The following is a 22,021-nucleotide window of genomic DNA, read 5'->3' on the forward strand; positions in this document are numbered from 1 at the left end:
GCGACTTTGGTACTGACCTTCAGGTTACGGTTTTCAGAATCCCTGTTGTGTAGGCGTCCAAAAGATGATGAGGCTTTATTTATCCGAGTGTGTATTTCTGTCAAGAGAGCTGCATGAGGACAAAGTGGAGCCGAGGTAGGTGAAGTGGTCCACTGTTTTAAGTGGTACACCGTTTATTTAAAAACTGGGGATTGTGGGGTCGGGGGTGAGATGGGACATGACCTCGTTTTTAACCTGAGTGTTAACCTGTAGGCCAAGAGATTGGTACAGACGGGATATTGTGTTAAGGGCGTGCTGCATAGAGTCCGGGCTATGAGCTAAGACTGCGCAGTCATCAGCATACTGAAGCTCACAGATTTGACGGGTCTTTGTCTTTGTGCGGGCCTGGAGCCGACGGATGTTGAAAAGGCTTCCGTCAAGTCGAACATGGAAACAGTCTTCATGTCCCATGACACGGTGGAAGAGGCAGGTGATGGCAGAGAGGAGGATGCCAAGACACAGCCTTGCTTCACCCCAACGTTAACCTCGAAAGGCTCTGACTGGAGTTCTCCCGTGAGCACTCTGGCTTGCATCCCGTCATGCAGCTGCTGTAGGATGCTGAGAAACTTGGGTGGTACCCCATTTTTGGAGAGGTGTTTCCAGAGCAGCTCACGGTTGATGGTGTCAAAAGCTTTGCTGAGGTCGATGAAGGCTACGTAAAGCTCTTTGTGATGTTCTCGGCTCTTCTCCATCAGCTGCCTTAAGGCGAGACACGGCAGGCAGAAACATCATTTTTTTTTCACTGTTCAATTTTGAGATTTTGGGATATTTGTCTTCAATAGGTAGCAAGTTAGCTTTTATTTATTGTCTCCCTTAGGAGAAATTTGTTTTAGATTAGGGAACTGCTGCCATAACAACACATACCACATGTGACAAACAACATTAACAAACATTTCAAATCATAAAAAACCCTGCATCATAAAAACAGTACATCTCATAACAAATCTTTATTTCAATTAATTATTAAAATAATTATTTATTTTCTTGCTGCAATTGCTCAATTAATTTAACAGACAGTGGTACAAAAGAATATTTGTATTGGTTATGCTTACATAATAGAACCCTGTATCTCCGACCAGAGTTCATCAGCGCATACTCCGAATACAAAACATGTGAAGAGTCAAGTAAAATCTTGTTGGCCTTCTGTATAGTGCAATGCTCGAAAATATCCTGTAAGGAGCTAATTGTCTGTTTTCCCCATAATTTTTCCTGCCACTCTCACCAAGTTATTTATTTGAGCTCTCAATTTTACTGTTAAACTACCAAACCAAACAATAATTCCATATCTTAAAATAGACTTTAAAAAAATTAACATAATATTACTGCTCACTCTAAATAACCGTAATCTCCGTAGAAAATGTAGGCGCTGATGGACCCTTGCACACACCCATGACACATGTTTGTGCCACGTAAGCTCACTGTCAATGTGGACCCCCAAGTATTTATAAGAAGCAACCTGTTTAATAGCTTCACCATGAACCACAACAGAGCTCCTATCCCCCACTAATCTCGGGTCTATGATGACCTCTTCAGTTTTGTTAACATTGATCTGTAAATGATTCTCGTCACACCAGCCCACAAACATTTCTATAGCAGCTTTATAGTCATTAATACCGCAATCTCTTGTCAATAGCTGCAATAATACTGTATCATCTGAAAACTTTATAATGAACTGGTTTGACTGCTGGTTAACGCAGTCATTTGTGTACACAGTAAACAGAAGTGGTGAACTTACGCACCCTTGCGGGGCCCCTGTACTATTAACTGCAACATCCGACAACACTGAATTAAATTTCACCTGTTGTCTCCTCTGTGTTAAGAAGGAATAATACCACTTGATGATAAAAGGATTAACTCGTAAATTAATTAATTTCTCCAGCAGTTTATGTGGTTGAATGGAGTTAAACGCAGAGCTAAAATCAATAAAAAGTAACCTAGCATAAGCAGTTGGACTCTCCAGATGCTTTAAAACAAGGTGCATTAATGTAGAAACTGCATCACTAGTACCACGGTTGTTTTTATATGCAAATTGATATTGGTCTAAGGATGGCTCCACTTCCTTACGCAGTTCTCTTATAATGATCTTCTCAAATGATTTCATAACATTTGATGTTAAGGCCACTGGCCTATAATCATTATTGTCTTGAGGACAAGACTGTTTTGGAATTGGAATTATAATAGATTTTTTCCAAAGCTCTGGTACTGTATATGAGTCAATTGAGAGCTGGAAAAGCCGATGCTAGGCAGGTGTCAGCTCCTCAGCAAATGTCTTTAAAAGAAAACATGACATACCATCTGGTCCAGTTGCCTTACTAGAACATACATTTTTAAAACCCCTGTAACATCCCCTGAATCTATTAATATTCTATCATCACTAACATTACAGCGTATATTAGCTAAAATATCACAACACTCCTTAAAAGTGTCTGACTCAAATCTCATATAAAAATGGTTCAGTTCATTTGCCTTATCAGTTTCATTACCGGCGAACAATGGCTTCCTTGTCGAAGTCATGTTGGTCATTCCCCGGATTGAATTCCACAGTTCTTTTGTGTCACAATTTCCCAAGTGTTGTTCAGCCCGTTCTCTATATTGTGTCTGTGCCATCCTCAAATGATGATTGAGGTCCTTTTGTGCTGCCTTAAGACCCCTTGTGTCCCCCAGTCTATAGGCCATTTTTTTCCTTTTGATGCAATCTTTAATTTCCCCTGTGACATATGGTTTGTTATTTTGATACCTCTTAATAACTCTTTGAGGGATAATTAGATCCACACAAAAGGATATATATTTGGTGATTATTTCAGTGATCATATCTATATTTGTATCCTGATAAAAAATGTCCCAGTCAGTGCAGAGGAAACATCCTTTCAGTTCCTCTATACTATCACTTGACCACACCTTAACGACCTTACAAACTGGTTTACTTGTCTTAAAAACTGACCGATAGGTGGGGAGCAGATGAATAACGTTATGGTCAGAATTACTAAGGGGGGGTCTGGCTTTAGCCACATAAGCATCCTTAATATTGCCATAACACTTGTCAAGGGTGTTATTTTTCCTCGTTCCACACTTCACATATTGAAAAAAAACCTGGTAAGGATCTCTCCAATCCACACTGATTAAAATCACCCAGAATCAAAAAAGGTGCATCAGGCTTAACTTGTAAGTGCTTGTGAACACAATCTGCAATTTGACTTGCTGCCCTATAAACATTCCCACTAGGTGGGATATACACTGCACAGACAAATATGTTAGTAAATTCCCTTGGCAAATAATATGGCCGCAAAGTAATACACAGTAGCTCAAGATCAGGGTTACAAATACTTTCTCTAATCGCAAAATTGCAGCACCAGCTTTCATTAGTATAAATACAAACACCACCCCCTCTTTTCTTTCCCGAATTCTCAGCTCTATCCAAACGTAAATGGAAAAACCGTCAATTTGTATGAAACTGTCTGGTACATCCTTACACAACCACGTTTCTGTGAAAACCATCAGTCCAGACTCACGATACTCATAGCAGACCCCCGTTTGTGTGCGCAGCTCGTCCAACGTGTTCCGCAAGGAGCGAGGGTAACATGTCTTCTTTCAGACTTGTGGTGAAAAAAAAGTCCGAAATACACATTTAGGTGTTTATTTTACTACACGTTGTCTATTTGCGTCTGTAGATTTCTCATAAATTCATCAAAAGTTGTCGTTATAAATCATCCCCCTGCTCTGCGAGTGCTGTCTGCACCCTGTCATCACACACACCGTTAGAAAGCTATCTCTCTCCTGTACAATGCTGTTGGATCCAAATATGGTAATTTCCTTTTTATCAGCAACCAATCGTGAAAGTGAAAGGGGGGATTTAACTCTAAATGCGCGATCTCATTGGCTGATGCTAAATCTTTAAAGCCCATTTTCTCAAAATGACTTTTCTCTCATACTCCAAGTCTGAAATCTCCAGCTCAGTAGCACCTATATACACCAAACTTTCCAGTCTTGTACCTAGTTATATTATGAAGATATTTACTGAGGGATTTGTAAATATATTATTCCTAGCCTGATTTATACACCATTTTATTCCAGAAAACATGGTGAAAATCATTTTTTAAGGCTATTGACCGTATATTCGGATTTACAGGATAACAAAAGTAGATATCCATAAATCCCTCTGTAATTTCTTCCCCATCTAATATGTGAACACAATGAAAAAATAATTTTGAACCTGGCTTTGTCCAATACTCAGATATTTTTTTAAATATATGCAAATTAGTGCATATTTAATTAGATAATGCCTAATTTGCATATTTAAACATTAAATTACAGAAAACTTGTAATACATTTTTTTCTCATCTTAATGTAGGTAATCAGCTGGGAAAGTTTCATGGTGACATCTACTAGTCATAATGTTTACCCTATTCACCTGTAGTGTCTCGCCTTAAGACAAAAAATATTTTTTAGGATTAAGGTGTCTGTCGTGGATCTGATCTTCGAGGAACCACACTGCGTTTCCGGAAGCTCAGCTTCCGAGATGTGCTCAACCAGTCTGATGAGCATGATCTTGGCCAGTACTTTCCCTGCGATGGAGAGGAGAGATATCCTTTTTTTGTTATGCGCAAAGCTGGCCAGTCAGCTGATTCCTCCGGGATCATGTTGAGGTTTTCAGCAAGGAGCCGTCGGAGGTTGTCTTTGGTGATGCTGATCAGTGCTGTACAGTTTAGTTTCTTGTTTGAAGCTGTCCTCGGGCCATGTAGTTGAATGCTCATGAGTAATTTGGATCTGACCATGAGGTAGTCAGTCCAGCACTCAGCCCTGCGCATAATGTAATAATGTATAATGTATACTTTATTAATCCCGCAAGGGGAAATTCCAATCTTTTCACTCTGTTGTTATTACACACATTACACACAGAAGCTAAGCCTATACATGCACTAATGGAGAGATGTCAGAGTGATGGAGCTGCCCATGGAAAGGCGCCCCGAGCAGTTGGGGGTTCACACGGGTGGTGAGGGCATCTTGTCTGTCCTTTTGACGGACAATCCCGTAGTCAAGAAAATGCCAGTGTTTGAGCGGGGGTGCTGCCAGGTGGTCTTAAGCCTGTTCTTCATCTGGAAGATGTTGTTAGTAATAACCAGCTGGTGCTCTGCACAGAGGGAAAGTCTGAGCCCATTGTGGTTCATTTTCCCCACACCATGCTGGCCGATGACCTTACTCCATACCACATGCTCCGTGCCCACTCTAGCATTGAGATCTCCCATGAGATGGCCAGGTCCAGCAGTGTACGAACGTGCCACAAAGCAATGCTTCGACGGTTGCGGCTTACCGTCAGGAGTGTGGGGAGCAGACATTTTTTGGACCACCTTTTCTAGGTCCTTCCCCATCACAGCAGTGTGGGGCTGCTCAGTTGCAGTGGAAGCGGCCAAAAAGATGCGCTGCCCCAACCCGCAGTCCTAGACATAGACACACCCAACCACATCCTTGGCCTGTGCCCACTACCATTCCACATTGCCACAGGACTTTTATGGGGGGGGGGAAGCTTGCGCATAGGTGAGGATTAAGGTGAGGGTGTGGGTGCGCAGACCTCGCTCCCACCATCTTCACTCCTCCCAGACGGACCTCCAGTGGCATGAGGGAACCCATAACGACCTTCGTCTGGCAGGAGCTGCAGGGGCTGCCGGTGGTCCGGTCAGTTGGACTCCGCCTGTGCCTGTCCCCAGGTGCAGGTTTGTCTTCGGGGTTTGCTCCCCTAGCCACTGTACCCTCCTGAGTTAACCCACGTAGCTGTGGGGTTGCCTTCTTCCGCCTTCCCAGCCATTGTGGTGGTTCTCACATCACCAATTTCTACCCGCGCCGCCATTGGGGTCTTTACTATTTACCCATAGCTGGTACACACACACACACACAGACACACACACACACACACACACACACACACACACACACACACACACACACACACACACACTCGGCTCTACCAGCTGCTGAGGGAGCCCGTCAGTGTAGGTATACACACACACACACACACACAGCTCTACCAGCTGCAGAGAGAGCCCGTCAGCAGCGGTGTGTACACACACACACACACACACACTCACACACACACACACACACACTCAGCGTCTGTCTCTCTCTCAGGTCTTCATCCTCAAGGCAGGAAGGCTCAGGCGGACCGGAAGCCAGTGGACGCTCCAGCGCTGGATCTGCAGGGTGATCGAGAGGAGGGCGAGGGCATGGAGACCACAGAGACTGAGTCCCTGTCCTCCAACGCAACCCCGCTGACCTCTCTGGAGCAGCTGCTGACCTCTGACTTCAAAAACGGTACACCCTCACCATGCTCACACACACCAGTGTGCTGGACCTCATCTGAGTGATGGGCTTGTCTAGGAGTAAAATGTTTGTTTGATTATCACTTAAGTACTATTCATTATTGTTTGTGTGTGTGTGTAGAGCCTGCTGACTGGCAGATGGAGCCCAGTAAAGAGGAGCTGACGGTGAAGCTGAGCAGCGCCACCCGCAGTGTGGAGCACCTGAGCGGCCTTCTGCACGAGACTGAGGCTACCAACGCTGTCCTGACCGAGCAAATCACTGTGAGACACACACACACACACACACACACACACACACACACACACACACACACACACACACACGCCTTCTGCACGAGACTGAGGCTACCAACGCTGTCCTGACCGAGCAAATCACTGTGAGACACACACACACACACACACACACACACGCCTCCTGCACGAGACTGAGGCTACCAACGCTGTCCTGACTGAGCAAATCACTGTGAGACACACACACACACACACACACACGCCTTCTGCACGAGACTGAGGCTACCAACGCTGTCCTGACCGAACAAATCACTGTGAGACACACACACACACACACACACACACACACACACACACACACACACGCCTTCTGCACGAGACTGAGGCTAGCAACGCTGTCCTGACCGAACAAATCACTGTGAGACACACACACACACACTGACACACACATACACATACACACACACACACACGCGCGCCTTCTGCACGAGACTGAGGCTACCAACGCTGTCCTGACCGAGCAGATAACTGTGACACACACACGCACACACACACACACACACACACACACACACACACACACACACACACACGCGCACCTTCTGCACGAGACTGAGACTACCAACGCTGTCCTGACCGAGCAGATAACTGTGACACACACACACACACACACACGCCTTCTGCACGAGACTGAGGCTATCAACGCTGTCCTGACCGAGCAGATAATTGTGACACACACACACACACACACACACTAGGGGTGTCCCCGAATCAGAATCGTCACGTCTTCCCTATAGTCGACTAATAGTCGAATCGTGTGTGTGGGGTTAGGGAGGGGGCGGGGCTTTAACATTTTAAAGCCGCGATGTACAGAACATCACACAAAGATATATAAAAAATTTAGAGAAACATTTTGGATCAATGCAACTAAGAAATAACATAAATAACTGCAGAAAGGCCACACTGCAGACAGGATTTGCATTTCACATTCAAATCAGATTAAATCGGCTAAATTGCCTGTGCGAGCAGGCTCTATACCTACAGGGCGCAACATCGATGCACCGAAAAATAATCAACAATTAATTTACAGAATTAAATAAGAACAGAATATACCTTTCTAAAAAAAAAATTTAAAAAACGTAATAAGTCTGAATCAAGTCACAAGATGCAGAACAAATGTGTGCCTAAAGTGCAGGGGACATATATTCAAAAGACAAGCCACAAATAGTTAATTACCCTGAGTGATCAATAAATAAATAAAAAATAAAGATATTATTAAAATATCGAAAGTTTAGCCAGAATGGTCAACTTTAACTGCAGAAACAACAATAAACGCTGAACTCGAGTGACTGTTTATCTAAACATGTTCACAGCATCCAAAAATCTAATTAGAACCGGCTGAAATGTTTTTAATCACTTGTAAAAATGTAGTCTTTCACTCTGTGTCTCTGTGTCCGTTTGAGTCTTTTCAAATTGTGTGCGCGGATAAAATACATTCTAAAACGCTTAACATGAAAAACGTTTAACGGCTTAAAGTCCTAAGACAATTATATTAAAAGATCAAATTCTATACACACCTTATTAATAAAGCATACTGTATAGCCTACAGAAAAGCAGATGAGCCCAGAATATGAACGCAACGCGTTTAATTAAACGCTAATTTTCCTCCCATTGAAAACCGTTATTATAAAGAAAATGCTTTACGTGACTTTCTATAGGAGGAACACGTTTGGTTCATATTCTGGGTTCATTAGCTTATCTGCACATTGTATGGTTTCTTAATGAAGTATGTACTATACATTAAGCCATGTAAAAGTGCCCTAGCGTTTTAAAAGCTTTTTTCACGTTAAGCGTTTTAGAATCTCCAGAGGAAAACCAACTTGTTAACGTTGGCCTGCAGAAGTGCGATCATGGTTTTCCTGATGCTAAATCCAGTCTGGGAGAATATCCTTTCTGATGGTGTGCATCCACTCTTTAGATTTTCTTATCCCAGACATCTTTAAAGATTTAAATCCCTGCCGCCAAAACGCTCCTCTATCGGTCACGGATCGAAAGTGAAACTTAAATCTGTCACGGGGTGTTTGGATTTATTCACGCACGTTAAAAATATTTATTTAAAGCTTCTTCCTTTGCACATTTGTATTGACAGCATTATCATAATAGGCTCCTATATTCACGTATTGACAGAAAACCAGTAGTTCTATGTGAAATCAGACATTGAGCACACTTATAACCTCTGCGAAGATTCGACTGTGAGATCGGTAGTCGAATCAGGCTCCTCCTATCGATGCATCGAATCTTCGACTGTTCGGGGTCACCCCTAACACACACACACACACACACACACACACACACACGCCTTCTGCACAAGACTGAGGCTACCAACGCTGTCCTGACCGAGCAGATCACTGTGAGACACACACACACACACACACACACACACAGATAATGCTGAGGCAAAGTCACGTGAGGTTTTAAATGGATTTATTCAGGAAAGTTTAACACATCTTCTTATCGGATAATAATCTATACCCTTCAATTGAGCGCATACGGTTTTATGTATGATTTATGCACATCTTGGTGTTTCCATCCGGCATTTTTTTAATGCGATGTTCTAAACAGTGCAAAAGACTATATGTGTAAGTAAACACAGTGGTTGAGCTGAACAATGGTGGTGTGTGTGTGTGTCTGTGTGTGTGTGTGTGCAGCTCCTGAAGAGTGAGGTGCGGCGGCTGGAACGCAATCATGAGCGGGAGAAGTCTGTGGCCAACCTGGAGTACCTGAAGAACGTGCTCCTGCAGTTCATCTTCCTGCGCTCCGGCAGCGAGAGGCAGGCGCTGCTGCCCGTCATACACACCATGCTGCAGCTGAGCCCGGACGAGAAGAGCAGGCTGGCGGCCATCGCTCACGGTGAGGGCACACACACACACACACACACACACACACACACACCATGCTGCAGCTGAGCCCGGACGAGAAGAGCAGGCTGGCGGCCATCGCTCACGGTGAACACACACACACGCGGTCGTTCACTGGAGGCTCACACATGCTCGCGCTCATGAAAGGTGTGTGTGTGCTCAGGAGTAAAGCAGCTCAGACTCATGGAATAGGCTTTAGTGTAACATCAGCTCTGAGAGCGTTCACACGCTTCTCTACACACACCTCATCATGAGCTCATGGACACGCCTTTATCAGAGGACAGTCATGAACGGCTTCAGCTCTCTCACATCTCGCGTAATAGAGTCAGACGCAGCGATGATCAGGTTTTGGCGTCACCGCCGGGGAATAACTTGATTTATTAATAAAGTCAAGGAAACACAGTGTACTTGCGTTATGGGTTATTAGTCAGCATGTAAACATGCTCTGTATTTGAATGAAGACTTGAGTCCACAGGTGATTGGGCTCAGATGAAGAATCAGTCTGTTTATCTGTGTGTGTGTGTGTGTGTGTGTGTGTGTGTGTGTGTGTGTGTGTGTGTGTGTGTGTGTGTGTGTGTGTGTGTGTGTGTGTGTGTAGGCGAGGAGCAGCCGGCGGGCCAGCGAGGGTCGGGCTGGACGTCGTATCTCCACAGCTGGTCTGGGATCAGATGAAGCTTCACGTACACACACATCAGCTGAAGGGCATCCGGACTCAACAGACCATCGCTATATTCATGCCTTATTTCTCTACTGGACTAATGGGATTTTTGATTTGGGTTATTTCCTGAAGATTATCAGTTGGAAATTGTTTGTCATATTTATTGTATTTTAACATAAATGATACATTATCATTTTTTCCTCCAATTGTAAATCTCGTATCTATAAGAGATTGTGAAGTGGTGTGAGGTTCATGGAATGAAGCTGTGTAAATCTATCAGAGAATATAGTCAAAGAATTAAACTACTTTCAGAGCTTATTCTGTTTATTTTTTAACGTTTCTTGGAAATTAAGCTGATCAGCTTGTTCCTTGAACGCCTCCTAGTGTTGGAAACCACCTTCTTAAGTGTAGAAAAACTCAGAAGCGAAGACCAGGAGACTTGGGCGTATCTTTTGAGCAGGATTCTTTATTTGCTGTAGTCTGCTTCGTCCAAAATCTTACCCAAGTCTAACTAAGGGAAACGTTCCCTTGCAATTTATACACATTTAGGGGCAGGGCTTAACATTGTGAAGAACAAAGCATGTAAATGCTGTATACCGGTTTAGGAACCTGCCCTATACATGGAGTGTTACCAATTCCAATCCAATCAGCATAACTATTCAAACAGTGAAACTACCAAAGTTTCAATAATCTGCTTACAATAGAGAGAAACAGGAATAGCAGGTTCGATAGCAAGCAGTCATGTGACAGAAACAGGATTTGCCGGACTCTCTTGCTGGAAAACTGTTTCACAGCAAATATCATCACCATCATAACCTTAAATGCTAAGTTCAGTATACGAAACTGTCTCAGTTTATATGCTAATGTATTGGAACCTCAATTAAACATTTAATAAATTTGTAACACTAGACTAGTTTATATGCCACACAATCTTCACCCACTCAAGTCGGAGTAATAATGTGGATCTGTTCTGATCCTGAGAAATAGACTGTAGCTGATGTAGCTTTACTCGTGGTGTTTCTTGAGCTGTCCTGCAGTCTGAAGAGTTTATAGCCAGTGATGGTGTCCAGCTCCACAGCGGACGGCTTCGACACGAGCTGCGTACACACGGGAAACTCTACATTACTGTGGAAACGATACACCATAGCTGCATCCAAAATCACACACTCTCTGAATGCACTTTATCCACTGGATGAGCAGTGCTTTACTTCTGTCCACTACAACAGTTTTATTTGTTGACTTCCAAGTGTTGAGCGTAAAGGGGAGATCGCACAGAATGTGTTTTCCCTTTCAAACACAACAGTGTCCAGTGCTAATGAACGGGGACGACAGCAGGGTCTCTCGGGCCAGCGGGGGGTTCAGAGAGCAGGTTATGGGACACCCGGGTGTGTTTAAGGGTTACGGATAACCTGCTTCAGAACAGCTCATGATCCAGGGTTAGTTTAACTCAGAGGTGTTCATGTCCTCTTGATGAGGCTCCAGTGACTGTAACAGTATATATATATATATATATATATATATATATATATATATAAACAGAGATACTTCTATTAGTGTAGATACTATTTTCTTATGATGTAACGAGTACATCGGGGGTTATAGGAAGTGTTCCTGCTTCCGGTTGACTTAATTTATGCAGACTAGCAATCATTTAACTGATTTGAATGTGTTGTGTATGCCAGGATAAAGAGATGCACATTTTTAGTCTAGATTTAAACTGACAGGCGTGGACACTGAGCAGAGGAGTCAAAGGAGGTAAAAACTGAGGACGGGCAGTGTGTAAACATTGGAGTCCCGTAACAGCCAGGGAACACAGGGGTGAGACTGGGAGGGTGGGAACTGGTCCAGCAGGATAGTCTGGAACTGACCAGGGAGGTGCTGGCTTTGGAGGATCAGGACGGCCAAGATTAGGGAAATGCTTGAACATATTGAGGGGCCATTACTGCACCGCTTCAGAGGCTACATCAGACTTAGAAGACAGACAATGCTGAAGACCTCTGGATTGATGCAGACTTCTTGACTGTTTGAGCCCTCACCTGCTCCTACAGGACCACTGGACAAGGGAGCATCGGAATTGGGTCTTTGAGAGGTCCCAAGCCCACTGGTCCAGGAGCGGCCGAGTCAGGCGCCCTAAGTCCAGTGAGCTTGGGACCTCTGAAAGAACGGCATTTGACTGCACAATATGCACCCTCCTTCTCTTCCGCTTCCGGGATGACTTGAGTGGATTCGACCCACTCTGGGATGACTTGAGTGGACTCTGGATCTTCTAACTCAGAGACAGATACAGCGGTCTGGTCCGCTCTCCTCCTCAGTCTGTGCTTTAGCGTTGAAATCCAAAGACGATCATGAACCTGACTCGACGAGGGAGGCCGGTATGGTCCCTGCGGGCTGATTCTGGAGGTGTGAGTATCTGCCAAACCTTACAGTGGTGCAGATAATTTGTTCAGAAGTCCAAAATTCTCAGTTGCTCCATCTCCCACTGTGACAAGGGGTCATCCAGGCACATGTAAAAAGCATCCTTAAGGGCAGCATCATGATAATCAAGGCAGAGAACCTCACCAGAGTCGGCCACCAGGGAGGACCCACGAAGCAGGGCAGTGACCAACACGAGACACACAACAAAGACTCAAGACAAAAACGGGACGGACGACAAGAGATAATAAAAGCAAAATTAAAACTGACATAAACTATGACAAAAAGAAAACAAAATAGAGAAACTAAATAACAGGAGCTAACGAAAAAATAAAAAGAAAACAAGATATAAAATCCAGAAATAAAAAACTTGAATAAAAGACTAGTTAGCAATAAAATCACAATCTCGTCCAGTCCAGTACATTATCAAAATCATAAAACAGCCGCTTGTCTACAGTTTAATGCAGCATGTTTAAATACTTAAAAAACCTGTCCTGGAACCTGACAACCCCAACAACTTCTGCCCCATCTCTAACCTACCTTTCCTGTCTAAAATCTTGGAATGCTCGGTCGCCTCTCAACTAAAACATCACCTCCTCTCCAATCAGCTTTACGAAACCTTTCAGTCTGGATTCCGCACTCATCACTCTACTGAAACTATACTACTCAAAGTAACAAATGACCTCTTGCTCGCCTCTGACTCTGGTTCCCTCTCCATTCTCCTCCTGCTTGACCTCTCTGCTGCCTTCGACACCATTGACCACTCTATCCTTTTACAACGCCTACAACATCTTGGCATCTCTGGCTCAGCTCTCTCCTGGTTCTCCTCCTACCTTACCCACAGATCCCAATTCATATCCATCAACAACTGTACGTCTCACACCATTCCTGTCAATCACGGAGTCCCTCAAGGCTCTGTGCTAGGTCCCCTTCTGTTTATACTGTAAATGCTTCCCCTTGGACTTAACATTCATTAACATGGATTAAAATTCCATAGTTATGCAGACGACACACAACTATACCTCAGCACCAGATCCATCACTCCTGCCACAGTATTAACCAACACAACCTGCCTCTCTGCAATAAAATCCTGGATGAATGCCAACATCCATAAACTCAGTTGCAATAAATCGGAAATTATCGTCATCGGTCCCAAATCCCTCCTTCCCGCCTCCAAAGATTTCACTCTCTCCATCGATGGCCATACAGTTACCACCTCTCCCCAGATCCGTAATCTTGGTTTCATTTTTGACCCCACACTCACAATTAAGCCCCACATCCGTCATATAACCAAAACTGCCTTTTTCCACTTACGAAATATTGCTCGTCTACGCCCTACCCTCTCCATATCTGCTGCAGAAACTCTCATCCACGCTTTCATTACATCAAGACTCAACTACTGCAATAGTTTCCTATATGGCATCCCATCCTCTGATATAAAAAAACTGCAATACGTTCAAAACTCCGCTGCCCGTCTCCTCACCCACACCCGCTCCAGAGACCACATCACCCCCATTCTTCAACAGCTTCATTGGCTCCCTGTACAACAGCGCATCCATTACAAAGTTCTGCTCATCACTTACAAAGCCCTCAATAACTTGGCACCTCCATATCTCACAGACCTCTTACAGCATCACCGCCCTTCCCGACACCTTCGCTCTGCCGACTTGGGCCTTCTCAAACCCATCACCAAATCAACGCACCAGACTTTGGGGGACCGAGCATTCGGTCCCCCAAAGTCAACTAGTCAAAGTAGACTAGTCAAATTTCTACTAGTCAAATTTCATTTCAATATGGTAAAATGTAAAGCTAAATGTATAATTCCAACACATTCTGGCTTTCTGAGAAGCAGGTAATACAGTTGTCTTGCTCTTAACTAGGTTAAGATCCTCTAGAACTCTCTTAAATAACGAAGAAACTGAAACCGTATCTTCACACTCATGAACCTCAGTTATACAGAACTCCAGGAATATGTTTCAAAGGATGTCATTCTTAAAATTGACATGCTTTAGACCTAAATTTTACTCTCAAAGAGATGTGTTTTTAGTCTAGATTTGAACTGACAGACTGTGTCTGCTTCCTGGACAATGTTAGGAAGATATTCTAGGTATTATCAACTGGCTGGAATTTTCAGATCGCAATAGACGTGAAGGACTATAATGCATTAAGAGCTCGCTCAAGTACTGGGGAGCTAAACCATTTAGTGATTTGTAAGTAATCAGCAATATTTTTAAAAATGTATACAATGTTTAATATGGAGCCAGAACCGGGCTAATATGGTCATACTTCCTGGTTCTGGTAAGAACTCGAGCTGCTGCGTTTTGGACCAGCTGTAGTTTATGTATTAGATGTGGGGCAACCACCCATAATAGCATTACAATAATCTAGCCTTGATGTCATGAACGCATGAACCAATTGTTCTGCATTTTTCATTTAGAGCATATAACGTATTTTAGATATATTTTTAAGATGAAAAAATGCAGTTTTACATATACTAGACACGTGACTTTCAAATGAAAGATTGTAATCAAAGAGCACACCCAGGTTCCTAACCGACGACGAGGACTTGATAGAGCAGCCATCAAGTGTTAAACAGTATTCTAGGTTATTGTGTGTGGAAGCTTTTTGTCCAATAATTAGAATCTCTGTTTTTTCAGAATTAAGTAGGAAATTACTAGTCATCCAATTTTTTATATCAGCTATGCATTCTGTTAATTTTGTGAATTGGTGAGTTTCGTTAGGTTTGGAAGAAATATAGAGCTGAGTATCATCAGCATAACAGTGAAAACTAATGCCATGCTCCCTAATGATTTCTGCTAAGGGTAGCATGTACAGAGTGAACAGCAGCGTTCCTAGTACTGAGCCTTGTGGTGCGCCATACTGAACTTGTGATCGATAAGACATCTCTTCATTTACTGCTACAAACTGATAACGGTCAGATAAGTATGATTTAAACCATGCTAATGCAATTCCACTAATGCCAACATCATTTTCGAGTCTTTAAAAGAATGTTGTGGTCGATAGTGTCAAATGCAGCACTAAGATCGAGTAGCGCTAATAGAGAGATACAACCACGATCGGATGATAAGAGCAAATCATTTGTGACTCTAATGAGAGCTGTCTCAGTGCTATGATACGGTCTAAATCCTGACTGAAAATCCTCACAGACACCATTTCTTTCTAAAAAGGAACATAGTTGTTGGGATACTGCCTTTTCTATTATCTTTGACAGAAAAGGTAGATTCAAAATCGGCCTGTAATTGACTAATTCTGTAGGATCAAGTTGCGTTTTTTTAAACAAGAGGTTTAATCATAGCCAGCTTAAAGGTTTTTGGTACGTATCCTAGAGACAAAGATGAATTAATGATATTAAGAAGAGGATCTATGACTTCTGGAAGCATCTCTTTCAGTAGCTTAGTCGGTATAGGGTCTAACATACATGTTGTCGATTTAGATGATTTAACGATTTTATAAAATTCACCCGGGCCTCTCCTATAGCAATGAATTAATCGAATTGTTCGTCAGTGAGACTACACTGCACTGTCTGATGCGATACTGTAGTAGACGGTTGCATAGTTATAATTTTCTCCCTGATATTATCAATCTTATAAGTGAAGAAGTTCATAAAGTCATTGCTGCTGTGCTGCTTGGAAACATCTGGGCTTGAAGCTTTAACTTTCGTTAGTTTAGCCACTGTTTCAAATAAATACCTAGGGTTTTGTTAGGGTATTTTCTTCTAATAGGGTTGAAAAATAAGCAGATGTAGCAGTTTTTAAAGGGACACTTCACCCATTTGCATTAAGCTTTGTATCTTTAGAAACCCAGTCACGTTTTTGAATGGTCATGATATATTCCCTTATTTTCCCCTGAGATGGGAGAAATAAGGATTTAAGTGTTCCACTTCCTGATTTTTATGATGTAAAAATTGCCATTTTGCAAGCACCATTTTGCAAGCGCTGTGGAGCCAGATGGGAAGTTACGACTATGATGGAAGGAAATAAACATAATATGGAAGAAGATGATTTTGAAAGTCTTCTGCTCAAATCCAATGTTTGTGGCTATCTTTACGAGCCGCCATATAGCGAAGTGTCGGATTGCCGACACGAGCGGGTAGAACGACAGGACCAGTCCGCCTCATCTCCAGCCAGTGCGGGCTCCTAGTCTGTGACGGCTGCAGAAGCGGCAGCAGCCGCGCCCTGTTCCTCCATCAGCCGATGCAGAAGACCCGCCTGTCACGGACGAGGAGCCCGGACTGGCTCGAGTTGAGGCGGGCTGGTCGTGTCGTTCTACCCGCTCGTGTCGGCAATCCGACTGAAATATCAAGCTCCAGATTGCCAGTACTGCGGGGACCAATAAGTTAAGGAAGCTCAGGAGGAACTATTATTGTTACTATTGTATTGTTGAAGTTTTATTGTTAACATAATTAATTTTGTTGATATCATTGTGACGAACAGGACGGCCGAGGGACGTGAGAGAACGGCGTGAGGCCGGTGGTGCGATTGCTAATGAACAACACTGTGAAACACATCGGTCTCGCATCTCTCACGTCCCTCGGCCGTCCTCTTCGCCACTAAGATTTAGACGAAGATTTCACGAAGATAAGAGCTATCTGGGATGCTGAGATGATGACACTGTTCAGGAAGATTATTTAAAAAGCAATCTTTAGTGGCAGAAGTGATAGGTCTAACATATTTGTAACACGGAGTCGGCTTTGCAGCCTTGGCTAAATGAAGTTTACACGAGACTTGATAGTGATCTGAGATGTCGTTGCTCTGCTGCAGAATTTCAACGGCATCAACATTGATTCCATGTGATAATATTAGATCTAGAGTATGATTACGACAATGAGTAGGTCCTGACAAGGGTTGTCTAACTCCAATAGAGTTCAGATTCCCTTTAAATTCCAATCCCAATGCATCTTTTTTGTTATCTACATGTATATTAACATTACTAACAATTATCTGCAGCCAGTACTAACTCTGATTGAAAGTCAGCTAATTCTTTGATAAAGTCTTTATGGTGCCCTGGTGGCCTGTATACAGTAGCCAGCACAAATCTTAAACGTGATTTATCATTTACGCTAGATATTGTTACATTAAGCACCAACACTTCAAAAGAGTTATATTTGAAACTAGACTTCTTAGTAATTCTGAATAATTACTATAAATTACAGCAACACCTCCCCCTTTGCCTTTTATACGAGGTTCATATTTATAACAGTAATCTTGGTGGGTGGACTCATTTAAAGTAATGTAATCGTCTGGTTTTAGCCAGGTTTCTGTCATACACAACACATCTAGGTTATAGTCTGTAATCATATCATTAAAAATAAGTGCTTTTGAAGTAAGAGTCCGAATATTCAGCAACCCAAGCTTTATTGTTTGTTCATCCGTGTTATATCTGCTTTTTATTTGTTGAACATCAATTGAATTTTTACCCTTAAATGAGTTGAGTTTTTTTGTATTTCCTAATTCATCCTAATATGATGATATCTAGGTGAAAGAGCCTCTATGTGATGGGATTTATCTGACCTTGGTAACGCGAGGCCGCTAGCAGACGGTCGGTTTAGCCAGTTTGTCTGCTTCCTGACCTGAGCCCCAGATTGTCATGTTTGAGCTCTAAGACTATGTGCCAAATTACTAGAGAGAAGAGCAGCACCATCCCAGGAGGGATGAATACCATCTCTTTTCAACAGGTCAGGTTTGCCCCAAAAACTTTTCCAATTGTCTATGAATTCTATATTATTTTGCGGACACCACTTAGACAGCCAGCCATTGAGTGATGACAATCTGCTAACTATCTCATCACTCCTTCGAACAGGAAGGGGGCCAGAGCAAATTACAGTGCCTGACATCGTACTTGCGAGTTCCAACACCTCTTTAATATTAATTTTGGTGATCTCCGACTGGCGGAGTCGAACATCATTAGTGCCGACGTGAATAATGTTTATTTGTGATGTTAAGTAAGCAAAGACTGAGGAAAAAGCTTTATTCTTTTCTCTAATGGGAATAAGTACAGTCCTGCCGTGCTTGTTTAACCATTTCAAAGAGTAGAAATAAATGCTTTTATAAAGTTAACTATGAGCTATTATATCAAGTTATGATTTCGAAACGTTTTAGTAGTCCAACAGTATCCAGTAAGTGCAACAGCAGCATACTATCTCTACAGTGTTCTGCAGGAGAACTCCAGTCCTGTTAAATATGAAGACCATTCAGTGAGAAGACAACATGATAACAATGAGTCTAAACCTATTAACAATACTAACACAGACAGAAGAAAACAGGAAACTTTAAAAGGAAAGTTTTAAGAAAAGTTGTATTTTCTCTTGATAAATAGAATAGAAACAGAAAAGATAAAAACATTTGATACTTTTATTAAATACTGCTATAGAAGTATTCAATATGGAAAGTCATTACCCCAAAACTCTTTTCTTTTTTTTGTTCTAAGATAGTTTTAATCAAATAACATCCTATTAATCAAATGAAAGTAATATTTTCAGGTTAATAGCTATAAAACACATGAGCATTAATTGTGTCATTTAACACTCGTTTCTATCACAGAATGGCACCGCTGGGTTTATTCTTCAGTCTTTCGATCTCTTGCAGTAGCTCTTTTATCTCTTCTTCTTTCTGCTCCTGCAGGTTTCTGTGGAGTTTTTGCAGTAGTTCATGTTGTTTCTGTCGTTCTTCCAGCATCCGCTGGATCTCCTGAACGTGCGGCTCTTTTCTCTCTCTGAAATCTGTCCGTTCTGCTTGCTCTCTGGCTTCATCTTCATGCTTCTTCTTCAGCACTTTTATTTCCTCTTCATGTTTCCTCTTCATTTCATTTCGCTCTTTCTCTTCTCTTTCTTTTCTCTCCTTCTCCTCTTTTTCTCGTCTCTTGAGTCCTCTTCTTGGTCTCGTTTCACATCTTCAATCGTTTTCATCCATCTTTTTCTCTCTTCCTCTTGTTTCTCATCATCTTCTTGTTTTCTTTTCTCCCACTCCTCTTTTCTCTCCCGTTCCAGTCGTTCATGATGTTTTTTCATTTCATGTATCTTTTCATCATATTCTCTCTCTTTCTCTTTTTTCTCTTCTCTGTTTCTTTCTCTAATCCTCTCTTCTGCCTTTCTTCTTCTCTCTCTCTTTCAAATCTCTTTCTCATTTTATCCAGTTCTTCTTGTTTTTCTTTCAGCTGTTCCTCAAGTTTCTCCCTTCTCTTTTTTCTTCTTCCTCTCGTTCTCTCATCTGTCGTTTCTGTTCATCCTCCCACTCTCTCTGCTGTCGTTTTATTTCCTCCTGAATCTCTTTTCTGTCATTTTCAGCCTCTTTTATTTTTATTTTCCATCTGTTTCACCTTCTCCATTTCTTCATTCCTCCTTTTCTCCTCCAAATCTCTCCTCTTTATTTCCTCCTCATGTTTCATCTGTAAATCTGCTATAATACGCTTTTGCTCATTGATCATCTTTTCTAGATCTCGTCTGTATTTCTCTTCTCTTTTTCTATCTTCTTCTTCTTCTCTTTCTTCTTGCTGTTTTCCATACTGTAATCTCTGATTTTCAATCTGTCTCTTAAACTCTTCTATTTTCTTAAGATATTCAACTCTTTTCTGGTTTTCCTCTTCTGTTCGTTTCTGGTTTTCAATCTCTTTTTTCATTTGTTCTCTTTTCTCTTTTTCTTCAAACTCTTTTGTGAGTTTTTCCTCTTTTTCTCTCAGTTGATTGTGCGTTTTCATTCTCTCCTCATCTACTCTTCGTTTCTCTTCCTCGAGTCTCTTCATCATGTTTTTCACTTCCATCTCATACTTGGCATTTAATGCCTCATGTTGAGTTTAATTTCTCTCTCCTTCCCATTCATTATTTCCTTGGTTCTCTATTTAATGGACATCTCAAACATGCTGTTTGTGAAGCATCGACCCTCATGTGTGTGTTTCAGCTCTTCTATCATGTTTAACAGCTGTATCACTTGAGTTCTGTCTCGTGTTTCTCTGTTATTGAAAGCCAGGAATCTGTCTCCACAATCTCGGATCAGTTTCTGGAGTTCAGCACTGTTACTTCTGTCACATAATCTTCTACAGACTCATTCCCGAGCTCGTCTCCTCCAGTGAACAGAACGATGCTGAACTGAGCAGTTTCTGGACCAAAGATCCTCCTGATCAGATCCACGGTGTCCATCTCCTCTCTATTGAATCTTCCCAAACGCAACACGATGACGAACACATGAGGTCCAGGCGCTGACATTGAAATACATTTCATCAAGTTTTCTATCACTTGATCTCTGGGTAATGTCCTGTCAAAGAGACCTGGAGTATCAACAACAGCCACTGATCGTCCATCAGCTTCAGAAACTCTCTTCTGACAGTCCGCCGTCACCGAGCTCATGCTCAGCTGACTCACAAACTCATCTCTTCCCAGAATACTGTTTCCTGTTGCACTCTTTCCACTTCCTGTCCTCCCGATCAGTACAATCCTCAACGGCTCCCGATGTCCTGCTTCACCTTCAGCACCTGAAAACCGTGGTGGAAGATTTTTAGATGCATTTAAATCATACAAGTTTTAAACATGGTGTTTTTCATCCTATATATATATCAATATCAAGTGGTATGGACGTAAAATAATGACAAATGTTTTTGAAAGAAAAAAGCTTGTTGAATTGCACACTTGAATAAATATGCATTGCATTAATCGTGCTTGCATTTTAATACATTGTATTTTTAGGGCTTGCATTTTCATGGGCTGAAGTTCAACATTTTTCAGTTAAAAAAATTTCACACACATTTTCATTATTAAAAAATAAATAATCTATATTTACCTTTTAGATATAAATATAACCTATAATATTATATTTTATTTCGCTTTAAAAATTCGCTTCCACAGGAATATCAGTAGATTGCCGATTAATAATCTCCATATCTGTTAGCAAGTATGTGTGATGATTATCAGGGCCAGTATATAGATATATACATTTAAGTCTTCACAGTTAGCTTTGCTCATGTAAGCAGCTTTCTCTACTGTGAACGAGATTATAATGTTATTCCCCGATGCTGATGTTCAGATAAAACATTAAATCTGAGGTAGACATATGTTTCTCTCGGTTGTTTAGTTTTCTTAACTTTACATCGGCGCTGCTGCAGAACTGGGGTTTCCCTCAACACATCATTCTCCAGGATCCCTGTGGTCAGGACACTAACTCGCACTTTATTGTGGATGTAGGCTATACTGGATACTAGACTAACAGCAGATGGAGATGAATCGGCACTCTACTGATATTCCTGCAGCTCCAGGATGTCAAATGTTGAATTTACTGTCGAATTTGAACCACTGAACTTGTAAAGCGAAATAAAATGGACCGAAAATTGCCTGTCTAATATTATAGGTTGTATTTTTAAACAGATTGGATATTTTGGAAGTGAAATCTGAAAGGAGAATATGGATTATTTAATTTTTAATAATGAAAATGTGTGTGAAATGTTTT

General features: G+C 42.0%; 1 protein-coding gene and 1 pseudogene across 2 annotated transcripts in view; one reads left to right on the forward strand and one right to left on the reverse strand.

The window, feature by feature from the left end:
* Positions 1-10,475, forward strand: part of gcc2 (GRIP and coiled-coil domain containing 2) — a 37,147-nt gene extending 26,672 nt beyond the window's left edge. For both annotated transcript variants that reach the window (XM_077238333.1, XM_077238342.1), the window contains exons 20-23: positions 6,160-6,342; positions 6,472-6,611; positions 9,290-9,491; positions 10,098-10,475. In XM_077238333.1, the coding sequence (XP_077094448.1) occupies positions 6,160-6,342; positions 6,472-6,611; positions 9,290-9,491; positions 10,098-10,171 (599 nt within the window). In that variant the 3' untranslated portion in view covers positions 10,172-10,475. The remainder of the gene's footprint in view (positions 1-6,159; positions 6,343-6,471; positions 6,612-9,289; positions 9,492-10,097) is intronic.
* An 8,523-nt stretch (positions 10,476-18,998) lies between these two features.
* LOC143746788 (uncharacterized) lies at positions 18,999-21,099 on the reverse strand (annotated as a pseudogene).
* Positions 21,100-22,021: the final 922 nt, after the last annotated feature.

This window comes from Siphateles boraxobius, unplaced genomic scaffold (assembly GCF_051911475.1).
Source record: "Siphateles boraxobius isolate OS27281-9 unplaced genomic scaffold, OSU_SipBor_1 100, whole genome shotgun sequence".
Classification (NCBI taxonomy): domain Eukaryota; kingdom Metazoa; phylum Chordata; class Actinopteri; order Cypriniformes; family Leuciscidae; genus Siphateles; species Siphateles boraxobius.